At 38.1% G+C, this 26,854-nt stretch overlaps 1 protein-coding gene across 1 annotated transcript in view; it reads right to left on the reverse strand.

The window, feature by feature from the left end:
• UNC13C (unc-13 homolog C) overlaps nucleotides 1–26,854 on the reverse strand; it is a 1,717,543-nt gene that overhangs the window by 559,008 nt on the left and 1,131,681 nt on the right. Inside the window, exon 32 of the mRNA XM_081513848.1 lies at nucleotides 19,253–22,503. Within this exon, the coding sequence (XP_081369974.1) occupies nucleotides 19,253–22,244 (2,992 nt within the window). The 5' untranslated portion in view covers nucleotides 22,245–22,503. The remainder of the gene's footprint in view (nucleotides 1–19,252; nucleotides 22,504–26,854) is intronic.

Here is a 26,854-nt window from a genome sequence, read left to right on the forward strand (position 1 = left end):
TTCCAGTAGTATGGATGGGAGAGTTGGACCATAAAGAAGGCTGAACGCCAAAGAATTGATGCTTTTGAACTGTGGTGTCAGGAAAGACTCTTGAGAGTCCCTTGGACTGCAAGGAGATCAAACCAATCAATTCCATAGGAAATCAGTCCTGAATATTCTTTGGAAGGACTGATGCTGAAGCTGAAGCTGAAACTCCAATACTTTGGCCACCTGATGTGAAGAGCCAACTCATTAGAAAATACCCTGATACTGGAAACGATTGAAGGCAGGAAGAGAAGGCGATAACAGAGGATGAGATGGTTGGATAGCATCACTGACTCAATGGACATGACTTTGAGCAAGCTCCAGGAGATGGTGAAGGATAGGGAAGTCTGGTATGCTGCAGTCCATGGAGTTGCAAAAAGTCAGACACGACTGAGTGACTGAACAATGAAAACAGATTATCTGGGCTTCTCTGGTGGCTCAGATGGTAAAGAATCTTCCTGTGATGCGGGAGACCTGAGTTTGATTTGCTAGAATAAGCACTAACCTGATTTCTAACACTAGAGACTAGGTTGACCTGTTTGGAGATGCAGTGTTCTCTTTAAGAAAACTAATCACCCAATTCATATGAGACATACCCATGACTTCATCAAGTGTTCTAACACTATTGATGTAGCATCTAGATATGAAATAGTTTGGTTTCTAGGTTTCACTGGGAGTGAAAACAAGACCAAAGGTAGGTAGAGACAAGCGTCCCTGGAAAGAAAGGGTTATGGTCTAGAAACCAACCTCCTACCTTGGCTTTCAATTCCCGTACAACAATAATTCTCTGTAACTCAAGTCCCAGATGGCCAGCCTACAGAACTACTCAAGTATTACTACCCAACCTGCCTTTTAAGACAGAGGAATTTACGACCACATCTTCATCTTTTCTATCTTTTCCGGGCAGCCAATGACTTCATCTAAGAATGTAAATCCTGCTCTCTTTGATTTAATACTTTCCTTCTGTGTGAAACCTCCCTGTGAGTTGCCCAGGCTTTTGGAGTCTTATCCTGAACTCTCTCTGCTTCCTGGCATCATGCTCGCATTCATTCCCTTTTGAATCACTGACATCTTAGATGACAAAAGCCTTCTTGTCACCAACAGAAGTCAGCTTCCATGTTCCCCTCTGAGTGATGATGCACACAGATATTTCTCTGTAAATAAAGCCAGAGCTTGCTACCTCTCTAGTGACAAAGGTGCACACACCCAGAAATAGGTTTTAGATTTCAAGTGGTTGCTATAAGGGCAAAGAATTTGAAGGGAGCTCCCTATACAAGTCTCTCTGAATTGGTAATGATAAGTTCCTGTGAAGTCAGTTATCAGTATGTGAATTAGCAGTAAGTGTTCTCACCACCGCCATTAAGGAATTATGGCTTGTTTTTATTATATAAATAATACATGCTTATGATTTAAAACCAAGAAATAGAAAAACACAGGAAAATATTTCACAAATAGGGTCATATAACACATTCTGTTCTACATCTTGGAATTTTTTCAGCTTACCATATGCAAGCATTTATATATACCTCATTCTTTATAGTGACAACAGAGTAATCCATTGTCTGGATACATTATATGCTTTTAACAAGTCTTCGGTGGATATTTATGTGGTATACTGCATTTCATGTGACAAACAATGTTTAGGTTGCATATTGCACTGCGTATGTTCAAGTGCAAAGCCTTACACATGTGTAGCTAGAGGTTCATTCATAAAGGAAGAAATAACAAAAGAAAGGGTATATTTACTGAAAATGTTGCTAGATATTGTTAAATTGTTCTTGAAAATGGTTGCTCCAGGTTATATTATTATTTATAAATATTTATATTTACATTAGTCTGGGGCATTTTGAAGCATTTGTTTCAAATTCTGGGGTACACTAACCTATAGGTCATGAGAATTAGATAAATTACTTCTGGCCTGGCTTTCTCACTCTATGATCTCCCTCCCAACTTTAAAATTTTTTATGATATACACGGTGAAGTTGCACTTAACCATGGAAGGAGGTTCTAAAGTCAATTTCTAAGGAGGAAATTCTATGTAATCTAAAGTGCTTTTGAAAACATCTTAGATAGTTCATAAAGCACATAGTTTTGTGTTAACAAATTTATATACTAATATATATTCAAAAATGATAAAATGTACAGTGATGTGCAATGTAAATCAAGTAAATATGGAAAGCTGAATTTCACACCATTGTATTCTTAAGGATAAATCCTTTTTAGTTCAAAGAAATACTGACACCATAAAGGAATTCAAGAATTACTCAGGGAAACAATTCTATTTTCCATCTTGTATAATCTAGCTAATTGTAGAAAGCAGAACTAATGCCAGTGGGTCAAAGGAATGTCTTTAAGAAAGGGACAGATAACAGAGTTATAAGCTGAGTTAAAGGAGAAAAAAGGGATGGTAAGATCTCCAGGGACTACATACAGTGGGAAATGGTTACTGTGCCAGGGCTTAAGGACAAAGGGAATGTAATAGTGTATCCAATGCCCAGAGTCCAGTTCAAGCTTCTATGGTGTCTGACAGAAGCTGTGAACTGGAGAGATGCAACTACAACCAGAGATGCAACTACAACTACATTGAGACACAGAAGCAGAAAGTGAGAACAGATACCCTGACCTCCTTTCCCTTTGCCAGTGGGCCTTCTGCAAACTTGATCAGAAGCCTCCTTGGAAAAGGAGATTGGATGCAATAGGTGGGGATCAGCCTCCTGGAGCAGAGAATAAGCCAGAGAAGTCAACTCAGGGGCAAAAGATCATTGAATGAATAGGCAGGAAAAACCACTTGTAGTATTTAAATTATTTTCTCTCTGTCTTTCTCTCCATCTCTGTTTCTATTTCTCAAAAATTTGTCTCTGCCCATGGAATTGAACTAGATTAATGACCCTATAATGACATAGTGAGCTTGTTCCTGTTGGATGCTTCTCCCAGCTCACAAAAATGATCAGTAAAATGTCAGATAGGTCACATATACCAAAGAAACTCAAAAAAGAAAAGAAAGAAATATAAAATTACCTAGGTACATAATATCTGGGTCTCAGCTTTTCTCATCTGTGAAACAAGGGGACTGGATTGGAAAGGGCCATTCTGTGATCACACACATTCCCAGATCCCTCTTCAGACCCACTGAATCAGAATCCTTGGGAGTGAGACATCAGAATCTTTATATATAAAATTCACCGAAGTGTTGCTGGCATGTATCTAGGCTTCTGAGCAACTGTATTCACGAGCTACAAGACCCAAAATTCCATGACAATATCATAAACTTAGAAAGGTGATCAAAAGAATCATTTCTCTTATGACCCAATAGACAATGTTAGAATATTAGAAATTAAGATATATACATATATATGCTTCCCTAACCCATTCAAAATTTTTAGTATTTTATCTTTTTTGTATTTTCAGATTTTTATTCTAATGTTGGCAAACAGAATTTCACTGAGTATTTTGCATTTGTATTTCTTCCTATAATTTAGGCATTGGGGTCTGACTCAAACTTACATTAATTGAATCTATGCCATCGTTAAGGGAGTAACATTTCTTAATTGTGGCATCCTTTTGTGATCACTCACCAGAGCCAGAAATCCTGGAATGCGAAGTCAAGAGGGCTTTAGGAAGCATCACTATGAACAAAGCTAGTGGAGGTGATGGAATTCCACTTGAGCTATTTCAAATCCTAAAAGATGGTGCTGGTAAAGTGCTGCACTCAATATGCCAGCAAATTTGGAAAACTCAGCAGTGGCCCCAGGACTGGAAAAAGTCAGTTTTGATTCCAACCGCAAAGAAAGGCAACGTCAAAGAATGTTCAAACCGTAGCACAACTGCACTCATCTCACATGCTAAAAAAGTAATGCTCAAAATTCTCCAAGTCGGGCTTCAACAGTACCTGAACCGAGAACTTCCCAATGTTCAAGCTGGTTTTAGAAAAGGCAGAGGAACCAGAAATCAAACTCCCAACGTCCGTTGGATCACAGAAAAAGCAAAAGCATTCCAGAAAAATTATCTACTTCTGCTTTATTGACTATACTGAAGCCTCTGACTGTGTGGATCACAACAGACTGTGGAAAATCCTTAAAGAGATGGGAATACCAGACCACCTGACCTGCCTCCTGAGAAATCTCTATGCAGGTCAAGAAGCAAAAGTTAGAACCAGACATGGAACAATTGACTGGTTCCAAATTGGGAAAGGAGTATGTCAACGTTGTATATTGTCACCCTACTTATTTAACGTGTATGCAGAGTACATCATGTGGGATGCAGGGCTGGATGAAGCATAAGCTGAAATCAAGATTGCCAGGAGAAATATCAATAACCTCAGATATGTAGATGACACTACCCTTGCAGCAGAAAGAGAATAAGAACTAAAGAGCCTCTTGATGAAGGTGACAGAGGAGAGTGAAAAAGTTGGCTTAATACTCAACATTTAAAAAGCTAAGATCATGGCATCTGGCCCCATGATTTCATGGCAAATAGATGGGGAAACAATGGAAACAGTGACAGACTTTATTTTGTGGGGCTCCAAAATCACTGCAAATGGTGATTGCAGCCATGAAAGTAAAAGATGCTTGCTCCTTGGAGAAAAGCTATGACAAACCTAAAAAATAAAATGAATGACTGCATATAACAAAATAGAAACAGACAGATAACAAACTAGTGGTTATCAGTGGGGAAGTGGGTGGGGGGATAGGAAAAATAGGTAAAGGGTATTAAGAGGAACAAACGACTAGGTATAAAATAAGTTAGATACAAGGATATAATGTACAGCACAAGGAATATAACCAGTACTTTATAGTAACTCTTTATGGAGTATAATCTGTATCAATATCGAATAACTGTGATGTTTACTTGAAAATAATACAATATTGTAAGTCAACTATATTTCAATAAAAATAAATAAGAGAGTCTGGGTTTTCCAAAAACTGGGTACCTTGTGCTAAAGAGAGTATGGTAAATAAGCAATTGTTGGAAAGTTATTTACACTTCAAACCTGAGTTATGAGCAGGGAAGTCCAAGAGTGTGGACAAAGTTTCCAAGCATCCCTCATGTTTATTCAGTCTTGTAATCAGAGGAGTGTTTTCTTATCCACCTGATTTGATTTACCTTAACATGGAAAAAACTTTTTTATCCACAAACTGCTTTCTTCTTTCTAAATAATTTATACTCACACTGGACGGTGCCAGAGAAATAAAGGCCACCAACAGAATCAAATTATAGCAATAAATACAGTAATAAATATAGTAGTAAATATAGTAATAAATAGATACATTCATAGCTCAATAATATTACTCAGCACTTCTATAATATTTCTCAGCCTGGAAGATGCATAGAGCCATGTCTTTTTCATGATAAAAGGAGATCCTTCTAATTAATACTCCATTGACTAGTTAAGTTTTGGGAAGAAAAATGAGTTATTTAAGCAACTGACCATAAGAATCAAGGACCCATGAAATAATTTAGAGTTGTAACAAACAAAATATATGACAAAGTTCATCAGTGATTTGCAAAAATTTGCTTTGTTTAATAATTGGTTTTAATAATAATGTATGACCAACCTAGACAGCATATTAAAAAGCAGAGACATTACTTTGCCAACAAAGGTCCATCTAGTCAGGGCTATGGTTTTTCAGTAGTCATGTATGGATGTGAGAGTTGGACTATAAAGAAAGCTGAGCGCCAAAGAATTGATGCTTTTGAACTGTGGTGTTGGAGGAGACTCGTCACAGTTCCTTGGACTGCAAGGAGATCCAACCAGTCCATCCTAAAGGAGATCAGTCCTAGGTGTTCATTGGAAGGACTGATGTTGAAACTGAAACTCCAATACTTTGGCCACCTGATGTGAAGAGCTGACTCATTTGAAAAGACCCTGATGCTGGGAAAGATTGAAGGCGGGGGGAGAAGGGGATGACAGAAGATGAGATGGCTGGATGGCATCACCAACTCAATGGACATGAGTTTGGGTAAACTCTGGGAGTAGGTGATGGACAGGGAGGCCTGGTGTGCTGTGGCCCATGGGGTCGCAAAGAGTCAGACACGACTGAGTGACTGAACTGAACTGAATAATAATGTATCCACATTATTTTATAACATACTTGACTGGGGCTGTGGTTAAATTTATGGAGACAGATCAAAGATTTACTGTATCTGGTTTTTATTCTTGTATTGACTATAAAAGGCATCAGTGAAAATCATTTGTTACCTGCCCAACTGGGTCATTATGCATGTATACACACTCAGTTTGGCAAACACACACTTATGTTCCTTCCAAAATATTTGCACAGAAATAATGCTCTGATTCTTTACATGTCTATCAGTCCTGTTAACTCCACCTCAAAAATGTAGAAACTTCAAATTGTTTAAAGATGGTTTCATTCAAGCCTGGCCTTATGTGTGCTCTGTTACTGCTGCTGCTGCTGCTAAGTCGCTTCAGTTGTGTCCGACTCTGTGCGGCCCCATAGATGGCAGCCCACCAGGCTCCTCTGTCCCTGGGATTCTCCAGGCAAGAACACTGGAGTGGGTTGCCATTTCCTCCTCCAATGTGTGAAAGTTAAGCTTTTCAGTCATGTCCGACTCTTCGCGACCCCATGGACTGCAGCCTACCATGCTCCTCCGTCCATGGGATTTTCCAGGCAAGAGTACTGGAGTGGGGTGCCATTGCCTTCTCCCGGTCTGTTACTGAAATGGTGAGATTTCAGGATATCTGGACAAACTCACCTATCTAGAAACTATATAGTTCACCTGTTTGCCAATTCCTTAAATGACTTTTTCAGCAAGAAAACCTGTCATTGTATCACAGAAGAGAAAAGGTGTAAAAATGCCAACATCCCCAGGAGATGCAGTTAATGAACTGAAAATCAATTACAATAAATATCAGAGTCATGCTACAAAGCAGCGTTGGGAAGGGCAGGGGATGATGAAGCAGGGAGCAGTGGCCTTAGGCCACGATAATCAGAAGACACAGAACTTGCCAGCCCAGGATACTGGGAGCCAGGGGCTGGTGTGGGGCGTAAGGATAAGAAGATGAGCATGCAAGCCCCATTCACTTCTACACAATCTAGTCCTAATAGTCTTCAACATACACAGAAGTGTGTTTACTCATTCATTGCTGTCACTAACACTAATCTCTAACCCACTTCACATCACTGTCTAAAATCATTTCCAAGGTCTCTCAAACCTAGGCATTCTGATTACAATTAGTGAGCCCTTTTTCATAAATATCAATATCTTCCTATTGTTCACAAGAGGTGGTATAATAATTAAGAATGAGCATTCGAACCCTGGCTCAGCTTAAGGTGACTCAGCTAGATAAATGCCACTAAACTTAATGGCCTGAGTCTCTGTTACCTCTTCAGTAAAGAGAGGGCATTAATAGTCATGACTGCATGTCTTAGTTTGGGTTTCCCCAAAAGTAGAGGTTAGGACGAGGACATGAGGGTACAAGTAGATTCTTTGGGAGGTGGTCCCTGGAAGCAGAAAGGAGAAGCAGTAAGAATGAGGTAGAGAAGTAGGGTCTAGTCTAAGGGTGCATCACTGGGGCTGCTGCTGTAGACAACAGGGGCTTGACTCAGCGAGGCCCTCCAGAGCTGTGGTCTCTTGAAGGGTAGGTAGAAGGCTGATGCATTTTTCTAATAACCCTACAACACCTTTGTGTGAGAGCTGCTGATGGGAATCTCTGAACATCAGGGAGACTCCAAAGCAGAAATTCAAAAGAATGAAAGCACCTGTTTGAGGTGGGAGGCTGGCAGTGAAAGATGAGGCTGAACACCAAAGCTGTGGTCCATGACAGCTGCAGCCAAAACCAGAGGAAGGCTCAGATGTGTGACCTGAAGCTCCAGAAATACTGCTGTACTCAATGGTTTGTGGAGATTTCAGCTGAAAATTGGATGCAAAGGATTCACTTCTGTCATATAGTTTGAGACGAATAAACGTTAGTTGCTATCTTTAATGTGATTATTCCTTTTTATTTTCTAGGCTTACTAGTAGTAATAACAGCTACAAGTTAAATGAGAATTAATTAATAATTAAATAGTAATTGTCATTAGCTATCTGGTGATTTATCTTTTCTATGTCCTCTCCTAATTATAATTATGATGTCCTTCACTGTATACATGCAGGTAAGTGTTAATGAATATTTTTATAATAAACAACTGAATAATAATATTTGATTACAAGCCACAGTGCCTCTTAAAACAGCTTAAGAAACAATTTTATTGTTTTTTTTTTTAAATTGCTGTATACTTGGCTTACAATGTTGTGTTAATTTCTGCTGTATGGCAAAATGATGCAGTTATACAAATACACATATACTTTTTCATATTCTTTTTCATTAGAGTTTATCACAGGATATTAAATATAGTTCACTGTGCTAAACAGTAGGAACTTATTGTTTATCCATCCTATGTATACTAATTTTCATCTGCTATCCCTAAAAGAAATAATTTTGAATTGACCTGAATTAGACTGTAACCCTATCAAGGAGCGAATCTAAGCCTTTGTGTCTTGTGTTTTCTCCCATCCCAAAGCCCTAATTCTAAGCTCATCACACTTCTAGTGCTCAAAAAATGCTGTTGGATTTCCTTGGTTCTCTGTGCTGAAATTGCCCTGAGACAAAACAGTTAACCAGCCAGAAAGTTCAAGCAGTTGCATGTTTTTGTGTTCCATGAAAACATCAATAACTGTAGTTATTAATACCGTGTCGAGCACTTTGTGCCAAGTTGCCAAGGCTCAGTCTTTCAAGAAGTCAAACCACAAAAATAATCATATAATTGATTACTTCCCAAAATGCATTCTAAATGGTTTAGTTCAGTTAGGAAACATATAAGAAGGTAATAGTAGTTTGGGCTTCCTTTGCGGTTCAGTGGAAAAGAATCCGCCTGCCAATGCAGGAGACCCAGGCTCAATCCTTGGGTGGGGAAGATCCCACATGCCATGGAGCAACTAAGCCTGTGCATCGTAACTACTGAGCCCATGCTCTAGAACCCAGGAGCTGCCACTACTAAAGCCTGCATGCCCTAGAACCTGTGCTCTGCAACAAGAGAAGCCGCTGCATGAGAAGTCTGCACACTGCAATGAAGAGTAGACCCCACTCGCCGCAACTAGAGAAAAGCCTGCAAAGCAAAGAAGACTCAGCACAGCCAAAAATAAAGAAAGAAAGAAGATAATAGTACCATTTGACTTCTGGCTAAAATTTCTCAGAAACAGTTTAAGATCAAAGTAAGAAATCTCTTTGCTTTTTGGGTAGATTGGCTCCCTACTGATACTTACTGGTTTGGCTGAAAGCCTACTTTATTTTTATTTATTTATTTTTAGTACATGGAGGTATGATTATTATTTTCTGAGTTTGAGGAAACTCAGCCACAGATAAATTAAACAACTTGCCTAAGATTAGACAACTTGGAGACTGACTCCAGGGCCCATGTGTTTAACCCTCTGCTTGGCTACCTCATTGGTGGTCATTGATGGATACTGTGAGAGATGCCTGGCACACGGCACAGCTTTTAATGCCCAGCAACTCACTGCCTATGAGGGAGGCAGCAAGCAAACAGGCACTTTCAGCACAATGAGCCCACTGCTTGCCTGGACTTCGTCCTCAAATTACTACAAAGATGTTCTTAATAGATTTGTGGATTTGTATGTATCTCTGGATACACAAAAGTGATGGACTGTGGGAGCCACAGTGGAACTAGGGCATAAAGATAGTTAGGAGATTCTACTAATAGTCCAGGCAAGATATGATGGTTTCTAGAACTAGGGTAGAAACAAGGAGATGGAAAGAATCTGCTATGGTTGAGAGATAATTAGAAGGTCAAATGGTCGGGGCTTGTGAAATGACTGATTCAAATTCAGAATCCTTGGTGGAAGCTTCCAGTTAATCAAGCTTTAAGTCCTGTGCTCAAGTCTGGGCTGCTAAGTGAACGGAGGATGCATTTCCAGTCACCTCCAGCTTCAGAAGCAGGACACAGGGCACTACCTCCCTTCAAGGACTTACACATCAGGAATATCAGAAAGAAATGAATTCAGATGCTCAGCAGCCAAAAGAAGAGAAATGTCTACTAAAGAGTGACAAGGAAGGGTCTAAGAACGATGGTTCTCTGACCTAAGCAAACAAAGGGTAGTGTGCCATGTACTGAGAGAGGAAATCCAGGAGGAGAAGCAGGATTAGGAGACAGATGATGAAAAGAGTTTGCTGTTAGGCATGATGAGTTTGAGACCTATGGAATATCCCATTTGAATAAAGTCCTACATTCATTTTGGTCAATCCATGGTAACTAGGAGAAAAGAAAAAGTCCCAACTGCTCTGCAAGACTTAGAGAAATCTGGGCTCTGGATATTTCACTAGATTTGTCTCATATCATTCTCTGCCTTGCTTGATAGACTCCAGCCACATCAGGCTTTCCTTAATTTTCTCAAATATAATCACACCACTGTCTGCCTTAAGATTCTGGCTCAATCCACTTCCTCTGCCTGGAATGTTTTTTTTTTTTTTTATCTCCCTTAGCCTAGTTCAAGGTATTCATTCTTCTGACTTCAGGGAAGATGTCATTTCCTCAGGGAAGACTTTTCTAAACTTCAAATAAGATGCTGTGTTAGCACTTTCTACTTGCTTCTCCCACAAAGTTTAAAATGACACATTTGTATGCTTTTGAAATTTAAATTCATCATACATACTTCACAAGGACAAAGACCAAATAAGATTTGTCACTAATATAACCCAGATGCCTAGCCAAAAAATTAGATACTTATTAAGGAATGAGGGAACTAGTGGGTGAACTAATGACTAAAAGAATAAATGTCTAGGTTTGGGGAAGGAAGAGTTAGCCCAAAGATACTGATTTAGGACCATCAACACAAAAATGACAACCAAGCCAATGGAACATATGAAATCATTCAACAAAAAACAAAACAACAAAAGGACAAAAGCAGTATTATTAACTATTAATTGATATGCATTTCTCAATGTGATCCATGACTCATCTTGCATTGAGATTAACTAAAGATTTGATCAAGGAATTTATATTTTCACCAAGTGCTTCCAAGTGATCCTCATGTATTCTAAAATCTGAGAAACCTTAACTTTAAGATTCAGCAGAGAGATACCCTTGACACAGCTCCAAAAGTTTGTATTGCAGACTAGGTGTTCTCAAGTCCAGAAGAAAGAAGCATAAAGGTTTATAAGTAGCTAAGGGTATGCTGTATGTACAGGGCATCAGAATAGGATTCAGAAGTCCTGGAGTTGATCCTTGGTCCCATCACTTGTCAGTTTTACAACCTACATAACTACTAGTAATGAACTTGAGGGAACAGATACTTGAAGAGGTTGGCTATCTCACTGATGTTTTACGAGAATTAAATCTGTGAGAGTTAATTCTTAAAAAAAAAAGCACGAAAGCTGTTTTATGTGTTTAGAAACTGCAAAGAGAATGTTGATCAACTTGGGAATTATCCTATTGATCTTCCTCAGATAGTAAAATACTTCCCTATTAACACTGAGTGAATTCACATCTTCTGTGTGTGTGCATGCCCATGAGAGTGTGTACGTCTTTAACTGTAATCACTAAAGAACAGAAATAGAAAATGAAAGCCGTGGACTTTCCACAAGACATGATTAAGCATCAGAAAAGGCATTAAGGAAAGGGGAAGCTTAACCTACATCTCTGGGAAGTAAGATCATATTCAATCTGTCATTTCTTATTGCCACTATTACTTGCAACCAACAATATCTTTTATCACAAGTTTCACAAAATGATACTTGGATAATCATGTTGCCTGTAATAATGTCATGTAAAATGGAAGAATGGTCTGATAGCTTGAGTGCTGGCTTAGGATTTGGGAGAACAGCTGGTAATTGCAGATCTGCTGACAAATCCATGCTGTCAGGTAAATCAACGTTTTGCCAGCTCACATCTCCATCTTATAAAGTTGAATAGCAATACTTAATTTCTGAAATTTTAAACTTAGCAGCAGTGAGTAAGCACATAAAATGTGGAAAAGAAATGCTAACTCTAAATCCTGGTTCTTGTACTTAGTTTCTTTTTTTCTCCTCCCCTTAGGTAAATTTATCTCTATTTCTCATCTATAAAATGGAGATAATAGCAGTATCCATCTCATAGGATTATTGTGAGGATTATATGACTTAATATAGTGTAAAATATGTAGAAAAGTGCCTGGCAGATAACCAAGCACTCAGTAAATGTTATCTATTATCAAGCTATCTATCTTACAGGGTTCTTAAGAAAATTAATGTGTGTGTTTGTGTGTGCCAACACTACAATAAAAAATACCCACATAAACATCAAGTTTTATACTTGGAGATTAGTTCTATCCTTTTTAAAGTAGTAATCATGGTTGAATTGGAGAAGAAGTAAGGGATAAGTTGGGGTAGTGAAGATGGCTGGAGGAAGTAGAGAGAGACATTTATTCTAAGTAACACTGCTCAAAGTATCCTTGGGATTGACTACAGAGTCATATTATAGTTGTTAGAATCTGCTGAATGTTATTCATTTTTATCCTCTAAGGGTTTATTTTATTTTGGAAGTAGCTGAGACCCAGTGTGAACCAGTTTGATGAATGAGATAGTTAAGATTCCATAACACAATTTCCCTTTAAAAAGAAAAAGTAAATGCATACCATAGGTTGGAATAAACCATGGTGAAGAAGTCTATTAATGCATTTAGTTCCTTCTGGTCTTGTAGTCTACCTATGGAGGTGACCTAAGCTATTAATAATACCTTATCATGGAGACCAGTTTTATTTGGGGTCAGGGTAACCCAGCAACCTGAGACTCAGCATCAGATCATTCTGCCTCCAAATTGGGCTCCGTGCTTGGATGCCAGGGGAACAATCAAGCTAATTTTTTTTTTTTTAACCTGTATTAGAGACTCATTACTGATTCCAGATCCAGGTTCAGACATCTAGGTCACTCTCTAGATGACCTATCTAGTATATCAATCCCTCTGGGATTTGCTTTCCTCTGAATAGTTCCTATTCTGGGATGTTTAGATCCTTTCCTAATCGCTAAACAAGTAAACAAGGCCCAATCAAAAAAATGCCTTCCTGGAGAAAATTCTTGCCCACCTCAGGTCACCAGTTCTCTCTGTTCTCGGCTGCTCTCTACCTCCCCAACTGATGCCCAGAGTTAGACTATAGGTGCCTTAGTAGTCACTTGTAGTGTGAAGTATATTTTCCAAGTAGGAGATTTTCCTCTAATGCATTGGGCTTTCGTTCTTCTCTTCCTCCTGAGATTTATCCCAGAGCCTGAGTTACCCCAGTGGGTATATCTAGTCAGATCCCAGTGCCTCAAACTCTAACCTAATCAATTACAATCAACTAGGCCATACTTCCCCGTCTTACACCAGACTCCAGAGTTTCTTTATTTTATCCCACACTCCACAGAAAAGTCTCACATGAATCACAATTTCTATAGAAGCTCTCTATTTGAACTTGCAAAACGTATATGAACAATGACATTAGCCAAAAGAAAAACCAAAAAAAAACCCTATCCATCTGAGATTTTGGCATAATACCCTTCCTTGAATCCCTGGAGTTTGAAATCTATACTGCAGGCTTTGAAGCAAAGTCTTAGTATAATCTGGAAATCAACATCTTTCATCATCAGTTAATATTTCCTTGGAAAATGTGTTATATTTTTAGTTTCCCTACAAAGACAAATGTTCCAGGAATACAGTTTGGAGCCATTAATAATTATAAACAAACAAAATCTTTGAACCCTAGAATTTCATTGTTCCTGTTAAAAGCTGACCTTTGTGTATCCTTGTGAATTTCTTCCCTACCTCCTGTAAAATGTTTTAATTCCTCGAAAACTCTGATTACTGGCACTCCTTCATTTCTAATAAAGTCTTTTAATATAAGAAGTGTCACCCTTCCAGATTTTCTAAACTTTTAAAAATATGACACTATCTCATCCCAAACTATTATCACTCATTTTGTGTTAACAGAGATCAATATTTACTACAGCAACCAACGCAAAACTGGCTGATCTTAAGAGCACAACTTATTCATATGCTTAAAAATATAAGCTATGTCCCTTCATGAAAAGACTCACCCACACCTGCAATGGGAGATCATGGAAAGAGCATCAGATGCTGAATTCTGTTATATGTACATCAATTTCCATCAATACTCTTATTAGCTGTGTAGCCTCAGACCTGCCTTTGCCTCTTTAAGACTCAGTCACCTCATTTGCAAAGTGGGGCTAAAACTACACAACAAAGATTAAATATGCACTTAAAGATTCTAGAGGTAAATAGAATTGGAAGGTGTTACGCATGTGTTGGTTCTGTTCCTATCTCTTAGTTCCATACCACATCAGAATAAAAGCTTTGGGTCCACTTGGAACTATCTTCTTGTACATACCACAATTACCTGTCTCCCCACTCCAGTGATTTATAAACACATGCGTTCTTTTGAGTACCAATCCTGTCTCTTAGAAAAATTACTCCCTTGGGCATTTTGGGCTTTCTGTCTAGCAAGAAGCAGAGATGCTAGCTGTTTCCACTGCCTGTAAGGACCCTTGGTCCCTTCACTCTTCACATAGATCATAGCCTGTCTCAAAAACCAAGACAATCACTTGATATTTTAGGTAATTATCGAGTATTTGGAAGCCAACAATACTAAACCAAAAATGTATTGCTATGCACTGATTTTAAATAGAACATTTTACAAATGGGCTGCCTTCTGTTATTACTGTACTATTATACTTGCCTTGAAGAAGGATGTTTAAATTTCAAGGACTATATATATATTGCTTCTCTATATTTTAATGTGTAGAAATTACCAAAACCTCCTCATAAGTGTAATAACCTGCTGCTCTGGAGAATTATAAATCATTCTTCATTTTAAGCAAATTATTCACACATTTTCCTAGACTGATTCTATCTCTTCCAATTAGAAAAGAGGAGATGCAACAATCCTACCTGGGCAGGTATAATATTTGCTACACAGTAGCAGCACTCTTCATTTGTGCTATGATGCTCACTTGCATCAGAGAACACACTAAAAAGGCAGACTTCATAGCTCCTGAGCTGGACTCTCCACAGCGGAGGCCCAGGGATGTTCAAAAGTTTAAGAAGCACCTCTTGATAGATAAACTTGGGCCAATAAACCTCCAAAACTTAGTTGAAATATTTATTCTTCAACATTAAACCTGGAATTTAAGTAAATTCAGGTAAGTTTTTAGAGATGTATAAGTTAACATCATCATAGAAAGAAAGATGTGATTAACTGAGCCAAAGGTGAGAAAAGTCAAGTTTTCACTCTCCATCATGTTCTCCCCATTGTACTATATTAAAATATATCTAATTAAAAAAGTCTTTTTAATAGAAAGAAAGAAAATTAAAGTTTATCTGAATTCTAAGAATTTGCCACAGAACTAGAGAGGAGTCTAGCATTTATTTATCTAGTCCATTTATAAATCTAGTCCAATTTATTTATGGACTAGATAAATATGCCAGATACTGGGGCAGGCTCTGGCATTACAATAGCAATGGAAAGGGCAATTCACTTATGGACTTTACAATCCTGTCTAGCAGCAGCCTCTTCCGGAACTTACAGGCAGCCTGGAAATGACATTTCAAAACAAAACATTTTTTACTATTTTGCTTGAAAAACTTACTTCAAACTGACTTTAGAATATAATTCCTGGTAAAGTGTACTCAGACTTTAGAACATCATCATTCAAACATCTGTTGTACAGTATTTATTGGGCTCTACAAGCCTTGATTTATAAGATGAACCATGCATTTGGACTAGAGAAACTGAGAATGAACTATTTCACAATATAACCTCAGTGCTTTTCATAGTATTTCTATTTTCTTGTGAAAATCCTTTAGCTGGAATGAGCCCTGCCTGTGGTCAAGGTTACCTCCATCTTTCATCATGTCTCTCCACCTTAAAACATGAACAAAACAGTCTTTGAGGTGAGTTAGTATATGGTTTCTCTCGAAAAACAAATTAACCATCTATTTAATTCTGTATTCACCATCTTACTACCTGTATGACACTGAACAAGTTATGTAAGCTTTCAGCATCTCAGTTTCCTCACCTGTAAAGTGAGATAATAATGGAATCAAATTTATAGTGATGCTGCAAGAAGCAAAGGAATAAAAAGATAGATAAACTGCTAGGAAAGTGCCTGGTATATAATCGTGCTCAATAATAAGTTTGCATCTCTAATCATACTTCTGAACCCCTAGGAAATAAAGGCACAGTTTAGCAATTAAAGGCCACAGTTTGGATTTGGATTTTACTTGAAAGCTCATGTTTTTTATTCAGTATCCTGCTTCCTTTGATGTAGGCATTCATCCAACATATTCAGTGCCATCTCTGTATAAAGCACTGGTCTAGGCACAGTGAAAGTGAAAGGATGGAAAGACAATACCTCTGACCCTCAGATTACAGTTTAGAAGAGAACATAAGGAATATAGATAAATTGTCATTATAAAGGTGGACACCAGAGCTCCAAGAAATAGGTATAGGGAAATTCAGAGGAGATATTAATTAATTCCAGTTGAAGGGTGGTGAAAGGCTAAGGGGAGGGGATCAGATATTCACCATCACGTGTGAGTTTCAGACCAGTTACACACATAGGGTCCAGCAGCAAGGGAAGAATATGGCCTCATGGAGGTTCTGGCTACACACAGACTAAAGTCTGTCTCCTGATTGGCCTGCTGTTCAAAGTTAAGATTCTCATTAAGCTGGCATCAAACATCCATGTACACTGGGGTCTTTAAAAAGTCCCTCTTTACCAGGACCCTGAAGACAAAAGTTGAAATAATTGATTCAAATTCATAAGCCAACAATTCCATCAAGCTGTGTCAGGAGAACCACCTCCCACATTGTTTACAGCAAGAGATCTAAGGTCCAATCTTGCCAGGTCAGTAATGGAGAGAAGACAGCACTGCTTTCTAATGGTGACTGCATCGTCATGAAGAGAAAAATACACTGGCATCTGCCCAAAGCCCAGTAAGCAGATGGCTATGGGCACAGAATCCATCATGACGATTGGCACATCATTGGGATGCTCTGAACCGGGAAGGGGCCTGAAAAATGCCTTCCCTTGGCTGCCCTTCCTCATGAGGCATATTGGTGTCACAGGAGGGGGACAACTGCCTGACTGCTGCCAAAGAGAGAGGAGATGGCCTTTAAAATCTAGGCTACTGCAACCTCCTGGGTAGTCAATCTGGTGCCTTTCAAGCCATCAGAGAGCATCTTAAAGATGTATGTATGGTTTCCTGTAGGATAAATGATATCCAACAGATTCCATTCAAAGTTGGCTCATAGGATAACAAGCCAAGTTCCAAAATGGTAGAGTGGTCTGAGTCCTCTGGAGTCAGTGTGTCAGGTATGAGACACCTAGTGTGTTAGGTATGTGGTACACAATTGTTTTACCTATCTTAGGATTCTGAACTGGGTGCTGTGTCAATAACCAAATGAATTCATGTTTTCTGATGATAAGTACCATTGAAAGACTAGGATTTTAGCTATGTAAATAGCCATTATAAGTAACAAACTACCTTGCAAAAGTTTGCTAATTTGGGATTTTTTTATAAGTTGGTGAAGATCCACTTTTTTTTTTTTTTAAACATATAGTTTCATTGTATTTATAATATTGCCTAACATTTTGGATACCTTAACCAGTTGGCATTCATGTGTTGCACCACAACAAACACACACACCTACACAGTCTGTTTATTCTTAATATGGCTTTGAGTAGATCTCTCTGAACCCAGAGTAAGTAAAATATAATGTCAAAAGCCTGACCTGTATTTCAGGCTTTGAACTATGAACTGAGTCTCAGTGATAAGAATATCTAATATTAAAAGCCACTCCAAAATAAGATATTCCAGTATACATTACATTTACATAAAATTTTGACTACTTTGCCCCTTCAAATCAATTTTAAAAATAGTTGAAAGCTCTTCCCTTTAAAAATAACAACCAAAAAACACAGCCAATGTACCCAATACGCCCTTGACTTATGTTGTTCTTTAAAAAAATTACATAAGATATGCTGTTTTTTATGAACAGAATTTTAGAGCAGAGAACTCTTAATAGTTATTTCAATTGTTTTAGGGCCTAAAATAGTTTAATCATGAAGGTATTTGTTTAGTCAATGATCTACCCATGTCAGCCAGAACATGACCAATTTGAAGTAGTATCTGATCACAGAAAATGAAGCCATAATCAGCTACCAGATAAATAAATTATTATATTATTTTATAATAGCAAGTAATGTTTGATCTTATAAATATATAACTTTATGAAGTATTATGTAGAGTATTTTAAAGATAACATTTCCATATTCAAAGAAACCATTAATAATATATGATCAATTAAAACTGAGATTATATCAAACTATCCTAAAGATATAAAGAGATAAGCATGAAAATAAAGTAAATGTTAAGGGACTGAGATAAAGTTTGGTTGAGAAATTAAAAGGCAACAAAACTTTTACTTATATGCAGCTACTTTTCAAAAGTATATGATCCAAAATTGTTCCCCTAGGAGGTCAAGGACAATTATTAGGTAAGGTACTGTTTTCATTTCCATAATGGTCAAGAGACTTCTACTCCATTCTTTAGGAAGAAGCTACTTGTCTCTATTCCCTTACTGACTCCTTCAAAAGAGTGCCATTCAGGCACAGCCTAGGACTTTAATGTCCTCCCTTAGCTGCATCAGTAGGTAGTGAGTGCAGCTGTGGTCTTCCATGGATCAGGATGGGGTTGGCTGTGTAGACCTAGTTCTTCCTGCTGGCATTCTCCAAAGTACAGAATTGATGGGGAAAGGAGTGGTAAATCTAGGAATCTGTCTTTCCTAATTCTTTAAGATTAAGTTTATCTTTCTCCCAATCCCTATAAAACTTAACAGAACCAAAATGTAGACCACCAGGCTGCTCTTTGATTTCACCCACCCTTCCTTTGATACCTGATGCCATTAAGTTGGAAATATGAAGGGCGTTTTTTGACCAATCCTAGCACAGAAATCTTGATCCACGGAGTATAGTGCTTATTTTAGTATGATCTATTTGAAAGCACCTTGATTTTAAATTGTCAAGCCAAGCTTGTTGGGGGAGCCAAGAAAAATAAGATTCTTCTCAGAATAAACATGAAAATTCCTTGAAACTAAATTCCTTCTCCTAACAGTAAACACAGAACATGTTCTAAAGAACACAACCCAATGAGCTCATAATATAGTGGTTAAACATAAATACCTCCAGCCAGGATCTTCTCTTCCAATTCTGCCATTTGCTTCTTATAGGCTTTCAAAGCTGCTTCTTTGAAAGAGGGACGAATCCGCTTTGGCTTTGTGACTTCCACTGGTTGTTCAGGGATGTTTTGGTTTTCATCTTCTTTCATTTCCATTTCAGCTGGTGCTTCATTTAAGGGTTCCAATCCCCCTTCACTAACCACATCATCTGCCTGCCCATCATAACCTTCATCTTGTGGGGTTTCATAAGGGGTTTCATATGATGGGTGATCATACTCCTGCATTTGTTCATCTGTTTCAGTAACACTAGTCCTGTTTTCTAGTTTAGCAAGGACTTGTTCCATTACTTCAACATAATCTGTTTCGTTATCAGCTACTGGTTCGCTATAGTCCTCTTCATCCTCTGCTTTGTAATAATAAGGTTCTGTGTAGACATCAGAGTCAAGGGTTGTACTCGATTCATTTGCAGTTGATTGGGATAATGTCCGAAATCTCCCCATTAAGGAAGAGCCGCTGTCCTCATACCCACTGAGACTCTGTGTGCTTTTGTTCCATACCACTTCCAAGGCTGACTTAGCTCTCTGTAGTGTAGATCCAAATTTTGGGAAGCTGAAAGCCTTATCAGAAAGGTCAATGCTTAATCGACTATGCCAAGATTTGGGTGGCGCATCCTCTGAATCATCACTTTGCAATTCACTTTGACTTCGATACATCATGGACAACTGGTTTTGGTTTTGGTACAGCTCATTAGAATTAGGTTCCTGATAAGAATTATACTGGCCAACCCACTGTCCTTGTGGTTTATTATCCAGCCCAGGGCATGGAGATGAGTTGTCATCTTGGGTTAAATCATAGCTCTCAGAGTCATCCTGAAGGTCACTGTGGCCCTTTCCCAAGTCTTCTAGGTCTTTATGGTAAACATCTAGTTGCTGATCAGATAGACTGTTTGTGTCATAGTCAAAAGCTTCCTGGGTAGATGAATCTAAACCTAAATCGGCTCCTTGCTCTTCTTGACTCCATTCTTTCCATGGAGAAAGATCTTCATGTAAAGAGAGCTGAGAATCACTGTGGTGGCTCCAGTCTCCAGATGCACACACCATGCCATTATTCACTCCACTGTCCACAGTTTCTGTGTTCTCAACTTCACTCTGCACTTGGACACCCTGAGGAGCCCCATTCAAACCCTGATCCTGAGGGCTGTCATACACGGTAGGGGTGCCCTCCTGTCTCCTCTGCCAAAGTTCCCGGTCTGAAGAAGACAGGAGGGAGCTTCCATTAGTTCTAGTGAAAAATTGATTTTCTGAAAAATCCTCTGAATAAGATTGACACAATTTGGAAAAATCAGATTCAGAACGGCTAAGTTTAGCAGTGAAAAAATCACTCTGTGAGTGCCAGAGAGGTGTCACATCTGCATAATGGGTTGTGGTTTGTTTGGCCAAGTTATCCAATTCTGGCAAATGTGAAGAAATTTTATCATATTCTGATTTATTTGCAATTTTGCTGCTACTAGCAGTTTTATTCTTGGCTCTAGCATTGTGTGATTTTGAACTTGACTTGGAAGCACTTCCTTTTGTTGGAAACTCTGACTTGGAAAGCACAACATAACTGTTTCTATTGAGGTCGGATGCCAGCTCTCCATCACTGTCATCAGGTGAGTGCCAACTGTTCTTCTTAAGTCTGGGCTCTGGAGTAGACAGCTTTATGTCCATGCTCTCATATGTCTGGGAGGATGGTATCCCTCTTTCTTTTCTTTCTTTGATGTCATGAGTAAGAATATCTGTTGAGATTCCAATGCCTGTTCCTTTGAGTTTATAGGATTTTTTTAAGACTGAATCCCTTTGCTGAGGGGTTTCAAAGTACACAAGGATGGGTCGAGGCTTTGCATTGGGGCAATCCCTTTGGTGTCCTATCCTCTGAGCAAATTCAATTTTAATAGCATTTGGTGCATCAGAAAAACCCATTTTATCTATTAGAATTTGGTACACCACACTTTCAATGTATTCAAATTTTTCTTCGGGCACATTTAAAAATCTCAGGCTTGCCTTGCTTCCCACATGACCTAAGTGTTTAATATAATCATGGATGTCTCTAGTTTCCCTCCGAGACTGGACGAACCCTGTCCTCAGCTGCTCAATTTCATTTTGCACAACCTCCACGCTGCTGGAGATCTCATCAATGGAATGCTTGAGAGCATTGACATGCCCTCGGAGTTCAGAAAGTTCTGTTTCGATTTGACTTATTCCCTGAAGTTCCTTAAAGATCATTTCCATGACATCCTGTGTTTGGCTAATGCAGCCAGAGGAACTGAATCCAGGTTCCAGGGCATTGGTCTTTGGGTTTCGGGCAGTTCTGTCCAAAGATTTGCTTCTGATTCCCCAGGTTTTCTTCATTGTGCTCAACTCTGAATCCGAGGAGACACACTCTTGACTCTTTTTCCATTTCCTCAGTTTGCGTAAAGCTCCTAGCTTTAAGCTATGCAGAGTGCGTTCCCCATCGGAACTCCCCTCTGAGGGTGCCAGGCTGCTGGAGCTCTTCCTGTTGCGTCTAACTGGCATCATGTGTGTTGACTGCGCCTGGTTTTCTGTACTGCTCCTTAGTTCACTGAGTGATTCTGAGTAGGAACTCTCAATGGAAGATAACTCCTGAAGGAGATCCTCATGATCACTGTTGGTTACATGAATATTCTTCTGGAGGCCATTGGCAATAGCTACTCGGTAACTGAATGTGGGGGAGAGAGAAAATTCTTTGTTAGCCTCCTCTTCTTCAGTGGATAAGTTGCGAGTGGATGAACACTTTGCAAGCTTCTTTACCGTGCTTTTCAAGGTGTTAGAAAATGTTGGGGTTTTGGTCTGGCCAGCAACAGGAAGGCCTTGATCTTTTTTTGGCTGACGATTCTCTTTTTTTTTGCTTGTATTTCCCAATTTCTTTGTAAACATTCCTTTGCAAAGCTTATGGATGTAAGGTAAAATCAGGCTCCTGAAAAGATTAGCCACCATGGAGAGCAATTAGTGCAAGCTTTTCTGTCCCAGGGAAGTAAATAATGTATCAGGATGGAACTCTGTAAATCCAAGGCCAGCATCACTGTTCAGATGTTCTGTGAATCAGTGAAAATAGCAGGAAGGGCCGCTGTGGCTGCCACAGTGTCACTGGCCTGGGAAAACCAGAAGCCAGGCTCCATTTATGAAAGACATTCATTCTCTCTTGGAGGAGGGGTTTCATGAGTCTCTCTCATTTCCACGTAACTTCAGGCAGTACCTAAAAAAAGGAATTGCAAAGTGAATCTCAAAATTCCACCCTAGATTTAGCCCATTGCTAACAGTTTTCAAAACTATTCAAGATACACAGTGTGTGAAAAATTGCAGAGGGGACACAGAAATATCTGAATTTCAACACACACTTTTAAAACAACTAGGTAAGGAAAGCAGAACCAATAGCTGTGTTTAAATTATCATTTCCTTTTCCTAAATCACTTATGGGTAGACACAGTTAAAATACTAGTAAAGGTAATGGTAATTATTTAGCAAAGTTTGTATAAGATGACAGGCAAATTTTAATAACTATTATATAGTCACTATATGAGCTTATCATTTCCACTTTATATCTTTTCCTAAAATTACATTTACTTATACAAATACTACATTTAAATTTAAATATATTTGCCCCACCTCAAACATTTAAAATTCACTGAATTAATATTATTCATGTATATAAGATTTTTTCTTATTCAAATAGTCTTACTTTTCTAGGTATTCGATGATTGATCATTTCTTAAATAATGATTAAAATAATCCAAGTAAGGAAATATTTCATAGGATGATGTAAATACCAAGAGAAAATACATCCTGTATAGACATCAAATTTGTCACTGGAGTATGATGAATTGAAAAAAATAGACAATTATATAATATTTAGGCATATAATAACAACAAAAACACAATAGGAAAATCTTATATTTAAAAATAAGGATAATACATCTAAGTTCTCAGAGAATGTGGCTTGGAAAAGCAAAGCCACCCTAACCAACCAGTGCAGACTTGTGACAGGTGGCAGGAAACCCATCCCTAGGGTTAAGATAGTAACTGAAGATAGAGTGCCAAATCACAAGAAGAGATTGTACCACAGATAAAACATGTCTAAAGATAATAAAAAATTGGTTGGATATATAATTCATCCTACGATTTGGTGTTTTATAATGTAAATTACCACATAACTAAGTCATGTTTGTGACAGTTAGCTTCTTGAATTACGTGAAGACGACAACGACAGTTTACATTAATTTTGCTGGTTTACCAGCACTATGCCTTGTATGTAACAGGTAGTCACATATAATCTAGTTGACTATTTCATCACTGAAATATATCACAGAATAATAGTAATGACCAACAATCTTTATTGATATCAAACTATGGATTTGAGTAGATAAATGCTCTAATTCTTTAAAGAATACATCATAAACTTCACATTGTTTTAGGAGCCTGATGGCTCTTTATCAGCTCCCTCCATTTGGAAATCTGCCAGTTTCACTTCACTAGGATTCTGCAGGGACTTGGGGAATACATTCTCTGGCCAGGAGCCAAGCTTCATAAGAGACAGGGCACTGCAATGCAAGAAGGAAGCAAAAAGATGGAGGAGAGAGACAGACTCTAAATCCATGTCTTCTGGATTTCATAAACAGTCAGAGTCAAATTTTGCTCGTCTGAAACAATTTGTCATTCATTCAGAATTACATGCCAGGACCTGTTTTCTACTAATAAAAATGTCAAGAAATTAATTTCTGAATTCAATTCAAAAAACATTTATTGTACCCCTATGCAACCTCTCCTGTGGGGGAAAAAAAGACATATTGGAAAGTTAAGTAGCAGTAGAGTAGATAAATTATTTTAAAGCCAACTTCAGTAAAATAAGTTGTTCTACTAATCACTCTGTCTAAGATCCTGGGTTTCCCAAACCTTGAAACAAATATCTGCTTTTTGTTTAGATGAAAGCAACAATTTTGTCAATGCCTCTAATATTTTCATGAAATTGTGCTTAGACTTCCTGACCTGTGTTACTAGTTCAGAGCTATTGTTCTAGACAATAATGGCTGGAACAATTCTGAACAGGAAATTTTAACCTGCAATGATGCCCTGCTTCAAAACGCAAACCTGAGGGTATGTGGACACAGTTGCACAGATGAACTCACTTGTTCTGTATTCTAACCACATGGAATAACTTGTTATTCACTACAGGCCCTACTCTCTTTCACACCTCAATAACTTTTCCGTTCTCTTCACCTAGAGTATCATTCATGTCTAGCCCTACTTGTCTGTAAAAATTGTGTTTCAGCTTCAGAATCATTTGTTCAGTGAAGACTTCACTGACCACCCACACTGAGCTTTTCTCTCTCTTTGCCACACTCTCCTGCACGCCAATGCATAAGCAATACATATTCTTCCCTACTGTACTCTCACTCTTGTTTCCATCCCCTGGACTATGTCCTATTTAATGGTAAGAATATGATTTGTCCAGTTTCAAACATCCTGAACCCAGCATACATAAAAACATTTGATAAATAGTTATTGAAGAATTGGTCGAAAAGGTACAATGTTTCAGTCATGAAAGTTGAATAAGTCCTGAAGACCTACTGTACATCACAGTGCCTTTAGTTAATAAATACTGCATATCCAAAATTTTGCTAAGAGGGTAGATCCTGTGTTCATAACACAATCTTGGTGATGGTTTCACAGAGGCATACTTACCTTCAAACTCACAGAAAGTTAGAAATTAACCCACATTTCAGTCACTTATTAAACATCATCATCTGGTTGTCCAAATATAAATTCCATCCAACACCTAGTCATTTTCTTGAATGATTAATTTCAATTTAATATCATATCCTAATTATTGACTTCCCCAAGACATATACCCAGGAATCATTCTAGATTCAATATGATCCATCCTATTTCCATACCCTATATATGTTCACTCATCCCACTGGTGATGCCTCAGTGCTGAACTCCACAATTTCTCAGCTGGACTACTACAGTTGTATCCTATATGGTCTTCCTAATTCTAAGCTGGCTCTTCTCTCAAATCAACCTTTTTTAAAACTAATACATTTAAAAGATATAAATCCTTCCACTTAAATCACTGTCTCAGTAGTTCTATGCCCTGTCACCTCCAGAAGCATGTCTGCCTAAGACACACTGAAATAGTAACAGTTCTGCGATCATTGTATTGTTGCCTCACCAACGTGCCTATGTCCATGCTGTTCCTTTTGGCTTCATTTCTTTCCCGTCCCCTCTATCCCCACATCTTACTCATGAATGTCTCTAAGGCAACTAAAAGTCTTAGATCAAGCAGGGATTAGCATCACCTTGTTTGACCTCCTTAGACTCCAGCACTTCCTCCTCTGGGCTCCCATAATGCCTTAAATGCACATTTGTTATGGCAATTCTTAGAATATAACGGTTATTTGTGTGAAATATTTATGTGTCTATATCTAAAATGTGATTTGAGGTGGCAGGGGCTGTGATCTATTTAACTTTAAACATTCAAATTGCTTGATATATATTAGACTTACAATATTTGTTGGGCAAATAAATAAATACATGCACAAATGAATGAATAAACAAGTAACAAGCCCATAAATTTTAAAATGGATTATAAAGATTCCAAGAAGCCTGAACTAGCTGAACTTGGCCTTAAACAATCCAGATAAAGAAAATCAGTATCTGCAGAAGGTAGGCATCACAAACACTCACATCATGTTAAAAATGAAGAAGCACCCACCTTGGAGAGAGATGGGAACTAAAGGAGGATAGGTCTGCATGGACAAAATGTAAATAGAATGTGGAAATCTCTGAAACGTAGGTTCAGAAGCTCCATTTGATGAGTGGGCACTAATGGTTTTTGGTTTTCAGCACAGCTTCTGGATGAGGCATATTAGCCATATAAGCATGAGAAAGTCACTTCTTTACTGCCTTCACTTGTACATTTTTTTCTTTTTTTATTCCATATTTTTATTTTTTATTGGAGTATAGTTGCTTTACAATATTGTTAGTTTCTCCAAAATATACATAGTTCACGCAGTGCAATATCAAACAGAACAAAACAAAACAAAACAAAACAAAACAAAACAACCCAACAAAAAAATGGATGAAAGATCCAAACAGACATTTGTCCAAGGAAGACATACAGATGGCCAAGAGGCACATGAAAAGATGCTCAACATCACTAATTTTAAGAGAAATGCAAATCAATACTACAATGAGGTATTACCTCACATCAGTCAGAGTAGCCATCATCAAAAAGTCTACAAACAATAATTGTTAGAGAGGATGTGGAGAAAAGGGAACCACTTGTATACTGATTAAACTGGGACAAAAATAGTATCTCCTCATGGAATAGTTGTAATGAGTTAACACATGTAAAGTTCTTAGAAGAGTATCTAAAACGGTGCAGAGCCCAGTACCTATTAGTTACCATTAGAACTAACAAGTGTGTTGAAAAGATGAAAGAAGTATTCACAGAAGATTCATCATGTGGTATCTGTTGTGAAAATTAAGGTAGATAGAAATAAAAGGAAACCTAGGAATCCTACTCAGTTGGAGGATGACATGAAAAA

Source organism: Giraffa tippelskirchi, chromosome 7, assembly GCF_054371585.1.
Source record: "Giraffa tippelskirchi isolate mGirTip1 chromosome 7, T2T-mGirTip1v1.2.pri, whole genome shotgun sequence".
NCBI lineage: Eukaryota > Metazoa > Chordata > Mammalia > Artiodactyla > Giraffidae > Giraffa > Giraffa tippelskirchi.